The sequence below is a fragment of the Lithobates pipiens genome, unplaced genomic scaffold (assembly GCF_037356315.1).
Source record: "Lithobates pipiens isolate NorthernLeopardFrog02 unplaced genomic scaffold, aLitPip1_a1.2 Scaffold_41, whole genome shotgun sequence".
Taxonomy (NCBI): Eukaryota; Metazoa; Chordata; class Amphibia; order Anura; family Ranidae; genus Lithobates; species Lithobates pipiens.
In genome coordinates, this window is record NW_027507861.1 from 1,746,703 (window position 1) to 1,754,446 (window position 7,744).

Consider the following 7,744-nt stretch of genomic DNA (forward strand, 5'->3'; position numbering starts at 1 on the left):
GCTGAATTCAGATGCTAAGGCACATGCACGCACAAAACAGTTATGGGATAACGAAATGTCAACCTCCATGAACACTGATGATTGGACAAGGATATAGGAACACACACATAAAGGATCTCTAAATGTACCGGCACAAGAAAACAGAGATAAGATCTACTCTAGATGGTGCCACACCCCAGAGAAAGTACACCGACTATTTCCTGATGTTCCGCCGACTTGCTGGAGATGCAACACGGATGTGGGTTCATTCTTTGGTGGCATTGCCCACTAATTCAGCCATTTTGGAAAGAAGTCCACGACAATATTGCAAAGATCACGATTTACATCCTGGAATACTCTCCAGCCCAATATCTGCTACACCATACACTGATTCCACAACGCTGCTATAGGAAATCCCTCACCTTACATATGATTAATGCCGCTACACAATGTATCCCCAGACATTGGAGAACCACAAGAACACCAACTGTGAGTGAATGGTACCGACAGATTGATAACACTGAAGAAATGGAAAGACTTAGTCCTTGTTCACACGGTCGGAGATTCCGACAACCAAATCCGTCGGATTTTGTCCGAAACTGTTGTATACATATAGTCTGACGAAGTTGTCGGAAAATCTGATCATTCAGAACGGGATGACGTTATTTCGTTACGATGGGACTACGTTCAGGCTAGTATCCAATAGCTTTGATGTAGGAATTTGATCTGAGCATGTGTGGCACTTTGTCCGATCGGAATTCTCTACACATGATCGGAGTATGTCTGATTGGAGCATTTTGTCGGAAAATATTTCCGGCAAGTTGGAAAATTTGGTCCGACGGATATTCCGACGGAAACAGTCCGATGCAGACCACACACAGTCGGAATATCCGACAAAACGCGCCGATTGGACACATTCCATCGGAACCTCCGATCGTGTGTACAAAGGCTTATACATCAAGCTCATGACAAACACTCCAAATTCACTCACACCGGGGCATGCTGGATACAATTTAGATCCTCCACAAAACATACCACTACTCACTTGCTACCCTCAACCTGATATGATAATGAGATAAATAGCTGTGCTGCTTTGTCTAGGGGCCGTCTCCCCCATTCCTCCTTTCCCCATCCTTATTCTCTCCTTTACCTTACAGAAAGCTTACAGGTAGCCTTCCCTCTTACCCCCTCTCTATATCCTCATACACCATTTATATACCTCCGTGTTTGTCGACAATCGCCCTCCCCCCTCCCCATATCTCTCTCTCCTCCCCTCCATGTTGCACAATGTAATCATTTAATGTTAGCATCGATACACAGACTAATGTTCAATAACAATAGATATTCCATATGGTTATAATAGAACTCGTCAAGTCTCCTCATAAACCCCTCGGTTCCTTCACCGGCAGTTCTCCTCCGTCCACAGTTATCTCCCATTAGGGGTGGATGGATATGAAAGAGACTTGATGCAAAACGGATTGTTTTACGTTAAATAAACCTTGGATCCCAACTGGTTTCCGACATTCCCTGTGACTGGGGTTTTCATCAACATAAATCCTCTACCTAGAAATGTAACACCCCTGTTATGAGTATATCACAGCAGAATAGGATGTGAGCCCTAGGGGGTCTTTCTTATCCTTATTAACGTTTACATTGATGTTCTACTCTACGGTTACAACCTATCTAATGCTCAAACATAGATAAACCTTCTACACCTCTGTTTTACCTCCCAACCGCAATAGAAATTTGCTGTTTATAAGATCATTTATTGCTGTATTTTACTATCTGTACATTTTATTTGTTGTACTACAAAACTTTCAATAAACTATTGAAACAAAAAAAAATGAGAACACTGAGTGTTTGCAAAGCTTACATCACATATCAATGAAAGGCAATGACTCCATTTTTATATTTTAATCATTTTTATTGGAAGTTCTCATATTGAACAATCAGTTACAAAATACAAAGTGTTACAAATGACAAGTGACATTGTCCATCCTTGTTTAGATAGACCTATCACATTGACATGGAGTGATAAAACACAATATAAGTGGGATATTTGTGAGACAAGTCCTCCCTGTGCACGTGCCAATAATAAAGGACATCCAGGGACTCACACCCCCTTCACACACTCCCCACACATATATCCCCCTGCTTCTTATATGATGAGATCAGCCATGGAGTATATCTGAGGTGTATATCAGGGTGTGCTTCTTCCCCACATGAGAGCTGTGATGTCCAGCAACATTCATATAGAAGACATTTCCCGCACCCAAGGCACTAATACACCTCAAGGGTTGTGTGGGATTCCTGATGTACAGGAAGACAGGACTTCAGTGAGGAACATTTCCCTCACTCAGAACAGGAATACGGCTTCTCCCCCGTGTGAGATCTCTGATGTGTGGAAAGATAGGACTTCCTTGAAAAACATTTCCCACACTCAGGACAGGAATACGGCTTCTCCCCCGTGTGAGATCTCTGATGTGTGGAAAGATGGGACTTCCTTGAAAAACATTTCCCACACTCAGGACATGAATATGGCTTCTCCCCCGTGTGAGATCTCTGATGTGTGGAAAGACTGGACTTCTGCGAAAAACATTTCCCGCACTCAGGACAGGAATACGGCTTTTCCCCTGTGTGAGATCTCTGATGTGTGGAAAGATTGGATTTCTGGGAAAAATATTTCCCACACTCAGGACAGAAATATGGCTTCTCCCTTGTATGAGATCTCTGATGTGTAGAAAGATAGAACTTCCTTGAAAAACATTTCCCACAGTCAGAACATGAAAATGGCTTCTCAACCATATGAGATCTCTGATGTGTGGAAAGATGGGACTTCCTTGAAAAACATTTCCCGCACTCAGGACAGGAATATGGCTTTTCTCCTATGTGAGATCTCTGATGATAGTAAAGACTGGACTTCTCTGAAAAACATTTCCCGCACTCAGGACAGGAATACAGCTTCTCCCCTGTGTGAGATCTCTGATGTGTGGAAAGACTGGACCTCTGCGAAAAACATTTCCCGCACTCAGGACAAGAATACGGCTTCTCCCCTGTGTGAGATCTCTGATGTGTGGAAAGACTGGACCTCTGCGAAAAACATTTCCCGCAATCAAGACAGGAATGCGGCTTTTCCCCCGTGTGAGATCTCTGATGTGTGGAAAGATGGGACTTCTCTGAAAAACATTTCCCGCACTCAGAACAGGAATATGGCTTTTCCCCCATGTGAAATTTCTGATGTGTGGAAAGATCGGACTTCCTTGAAAAACATTTCCTGCACTCAGGACAGGAATATGGCTTCTCTCCTGTGTGAGATCTTATATGCACAATAAGATGGGATTTATAATGGAAACACTTCCCGCACTCAGTACAGGAAAACCTCATCTCTGTTGGAAGGACGGCACCGTCCCGCACAGTCTGAGGTTCCTCAGGATCAGAGGAAGACGATGGTCCATCTACACTGTGTGGTGCCAGATGGACATTTGAGGTGGTCGGGTTTTCTCCTGGACTATACTGTGTGATGTCCTCATCTTCTACTTCACAGTCTGGAGACAAAGTGAGACAATCCTCTGAGGTTTTCCTCATCTCCCGTCCATCTACTAAAATAGAAATACAAAGATTATTACTAGACATCAGCTGATTGGTTCCCCTAAACCAGGACTCCGCCCACATCAGGCAGCTTTGTCTCTGAGGATCTTACAATTCCCCCCTCAAGGTAACTAGTAAATGGGTCCTCTGATCTCCTACCAGATCATTTCTTTATTCATGGACCTTAGTCAGAGTGTGAGGACACAACGAGAACTGTCTATTATAGGAGTGACAGTGATGAGGGGATTATAGGACGAGTGTCCCCTCCCCCTCTATCACTCATTGCCATCTTCCCAACACAAGAAGTCCTGAACTCCGTGATTTAGTCATGAATAACAGCGGGGCTGAGCCCCACCAGAGGTCAGAGAGTGAGGATGGGGGGAGAACAACCAAGATGAAGGCTGGACTGATCCTGAAGACCTCCATCATTGGGTTATTGGCTCCTCCCTCATTATCACTTTCTCTTTAAGGGTCCAAAGTTGGAGGATGTTATCACATTATTATTGGGGGGTGGTAAAACCCCATAGTAAAAATGTTTTTTTATCACCCCTGCCCCAACCACATCCCCTTTAGCTGCAGTGGCCAGGGGTGTACACATGTCGTAACTGCAACAGGAGTTATATGCATTGTCATGGTTGGTGGGTGTCATGGTTGATGGGTGTCATGGTTGATGGTTGATGGATGTCATGGTTGGTAGTTGGTGGGTGTCATGGTTGGTGGTTGGTGGGTGTCATGGTTGGTGGGTGTCATGGTTGGTGGGTGTCATGGTTGGTGGTTGGTGGGTGTCATGGTTGGTGGGTGTCATGGTTGGTGGGTGTCATAGATGGTGGGTGTCATAGTTGGTGGGTGTCATGGTTGGTGGGTGTCATGGTTGGTGGTTGGTAGATGTCATAGTTGGTGGGTGTCTTAGATGGTGGGTGTCATGGTTGGTGGGTGCCATGGTTGGTGGTTGGTGGGTGACATGGTTGGTGGATGTCGTGATTGGTGGGTGGCGTGGTTGGTGGTTGGTGGATGTCATGGTTGGTGGGTGTCGTGGTTGGTGGGTGACATGGTTGGTGGGTGTCATAGATAGTGGTGGGTGGGTGACATGGTTGGTGGTTGGTGGGTGTCATGGTTGGTGGTTGGTGGATGTCATAGATGGTGGTGGGTGGGTGTCGTGGTTGGTGGTTGGTGGGTGTCATAGTATGTGGGTATCGCACCTACCAAGCATAACCCATTCAAGTGGATGAGGCCACTCTGCAAGTGCCCTGCAACCTTGTGCAGTACAGAAAATAAGGGGTTAAAACAGGCAGCATTGTTGCTTTCTCACCACCTGCTTTAACCCCTTGGACCTTACAGAAGCATGAAGTTGTGGGGCTCCTCCATAATGCCCTTATTTACTTAAATGGGTTAAAATTGGCAGGTAGTACAATGCTGCTCCTCTGAAAAGCGATCCAAGTGTGTGTTGACAGGTGGTGAGGAGGTGATATGTTGCCTTTTCACCACCTGATTTACACCCATGATTGCGGTGCAATGCACACTATTGTGACACAGTAGTATGGCAATTAGAGGGATAACTCAGGTTTGAGGAGGTGACACTGGGCAATACTGTGCCTGGTGATCTTTGACTCATCCATGTTGTTCAGGTAGATCTCCACCTCGTTAAGGTTACCTACCTCTGCTATACAGACATATCCCTCCACCCGGCACTGCCAGCAAACAACAGAACTAGTAACCCCGGGAGAATTCCTCTGTCAGAGATCTCGCTAGATCCGGGGATGGGACAGAAGACCGAAGACACAATCCCCAGATGTCTAAGACAAGCAACACCTATAGAGAAAATCAACATTTTGCTGCCAGCTGAACCACCGAATCTCCATAAATCCATCCTAGATACATGAACTGTGTCTGCAGCACAGAGAAGGAAGATTATCCGAGAGAAATCCAGGAATACAGGACGGGGAACACAGCTCAGGAAAGTGACCAGGGGATTACAGGCTGATATCACCCAGCCTCCGCCCTACTCTGGACCAATCAGTGAGCAGTATGGGTGGAGGAATGGATTTGGTGTTAATGACCCACCTGTGCTGATCTCTGTAGGAGTGTCCTCCTCTATAAATGTCCCCGTTATTCCATCCTCCTCCATAGACTGCTGATCATCCCTCACATACCTCTCTTCTTCTTCTGATTTCACCTCAAATTCTATATCCATTGGATCTCCACTCTAAATCAGGAAAATGAGAGAAAATATCATCTGTAAGATAGAAGATTTATTACTGTGACATCACAGATATAAAATCCACACATCTCCATCCATGTTCTAGATGCTCCATCCCACCAACCTTGTAATAATGAGGGATGGTGAGATCTTCCTGTGTGGAATCCCGGGAATACAGAGGATGGTGACATCTCTCTGGGGGGTTCATGTAGCTGGATGTCTCCACCATGGTGTCCTGGTACAGATCTTTGTGTTCTTTTAGGAACTTTGACTCCTCCATCACCCCATCCTCCACATCATCCTCTTCTTTTATCTCTTCTTTAACATCAACTTCAGAATTACTGAGGTTTCCACTCTGAATATATAATAAAAATGACATCAATTATAATGTAGTAAGGTCCCGGGCCCCCTTTGGTCTAATGAGACCCTCCAGAGTTAGTCACAGCTGACATCCTTCTATGCAGAGTGGGTTATGAGACATGGTGGGTGCAAAATAAGGTAGATTAATGGGTGCCAAACACACCGAACTATGGGAGAGAGGGTTGGGGCCAGGACACCCTTAGTACTTGCAATGTAAATTGGCAGACTCTGAGACTTTTATAGGTAGACAGCCATGCAGGGAAAGACATCCAGCAAGACACCACATCTGCACGAGTAAGGAAGCCATCTCCTATGGCAACAGTCTTATAACAGTTTCTAATACAAGTTGTAACAAACTTCTTTACTTCCTCTACAATCTCCTTTTGTAGATCTTCACTCCACTGATCTCTCAGTCTCTCTCACTGGACTTGCTGATCCACCGCCACTGAAACCCCTGAGCTCTTCCATCCTTCTCATTCAGTATCTTCCTCAAGCGTCACCCCCACCTCCCTGCTGGGTCCCTAGCTTGGCACTCACAGATACCCCTCAAGTGTCACCTCCCTGGCTGGCTCGGTCCCTGGCTTGACACACAAGGCTTCTCTGCAAGCATCACCTCCGCTGGTTGGGTCCCTGGCTTGAAACCTGGTGAAGTTTCCCAATTCTTCACCATCCTAGGTTGGTGAGAATGCTGCTCTGGTACTTGCTTCAGCTACTCACATTGGTCCCTGGTAATAAGGTGGATGGTCCCTTAGTGGCGAAAGCTTCTCCTCTACCTCCGCCCATGACTGGTTCTCCAGCTGTCAAAACCGTCACTTCTGGTTGGACTGCAAGCCGCCATCCCAACCCTATGCTGCTCTCTTGTTTCTGGATAGGCCCTCAGAGAGCCTAGCAGCCAGATGTCCCCGGGATAGGCCTCAGGCTCTGGCCAAGCAGCCCGGGGCAGCACAACACACATCCACCCAGACAGCCATCCAGGTGACACAGAACACCGATCACCTGACCTCACCCAATTAAATAGGCTCTCCCAGCAGGCCAAGGGACTCAAGAAAATTCCTGCCCATTGGTTGAGACACCATATCTATTCCTAATCTATCCTTGCAATGCCCTTGTCTTATCTAATGCCACCAGATACCGGCCACCTAGTTCCAGAAGAGAGAGGTGCAGCAATTCCAGAATTAGGGTGAGATCAATTGACCCCTAACCAGTGGCGGAATTACCGCCATAGCAGCACATGCGGGCGCTATGGGGCCCGCAGTCAAATGGGGCCCGGTGAGGACAGGCGCTATGGCTCCGCGGGAGATAGCGGGCGGCTCCGCGGGTGGCCCGCGGGCAGTCCGCGGCTCCGCGGGTGGTCCGCGGGCGGCTCCGTGGGTGAGAGCTGGCGGTCCGCGGGTAGTCCGCGGATCCGCGGGTAGTCCGCGGCTCCACGGGTAGTCCGCGGCTCCGCGGGTGGACCGCGGGCGGCTCCGCGGGTGAGAGCGGGCAGTCCGCGGGTCCGCGGGGGGCTCCGCGGGTCCGCGGGGGTGCTCCGCGGGTGATAGTGGGAGGCAGATGAGAGTGGCCGGTCCGCTGGTGAGAGAGTGGGCGTGAGCGGGCTGGCCAATCAGGAAGCTGACGGGC

At 47.7% G+C, this 7,744-nt stretch overlaps 1 protein-coding gene across 1 annotated transcript; it reads right to left on the minus strand.

Moving 5' to 3' along the window:
* Window positions 1-2,035: 2,035 nt before the first annotated feature.
* LOC143956756 (uncharacterized) lies at window positions 2,036-7,347 on the minus strand. Its single transcript, XM_077466942.1, has 4 exons — window positions 7,342-7,347; window positions 5,889-6,119; window positions 5,629-5,770; window positions 2,036-3,578 (listed from the first exon to the last, which is right to left on the minus strand). The coding sequence occupies exons 1-4, from the start codon at window positions 7,345-7,347 to the stop codon at window positions 2,332-2,334; spliced, it is 1,626 nt and encodes a 541-aa protein (XP_077323068.1). The 3' UTR covers window positions 2,036-2,331.
* Between the last annotated feature and the right edge of the window lie 397 nt (window positions 7,348-7,744).

Coding starts and splice junctions, on each gene's coding strand:
- LOC143956756 (XM_077466942.1), bottom strand. Junction 5,771..5,888: donor CCATCCCTCATTATTACAAG/GTTGGTGGGATG, acceptor TTCCTGATTTAG/AGTGGAGATCCAATGGATAT. Junction 3,579..5,628: donor TCCTACAGAGATCAGCACAG/GTGGGTCATTAA, acceptor TTTCTATTTTAG/TAGATGGACGGGAGATGAGG.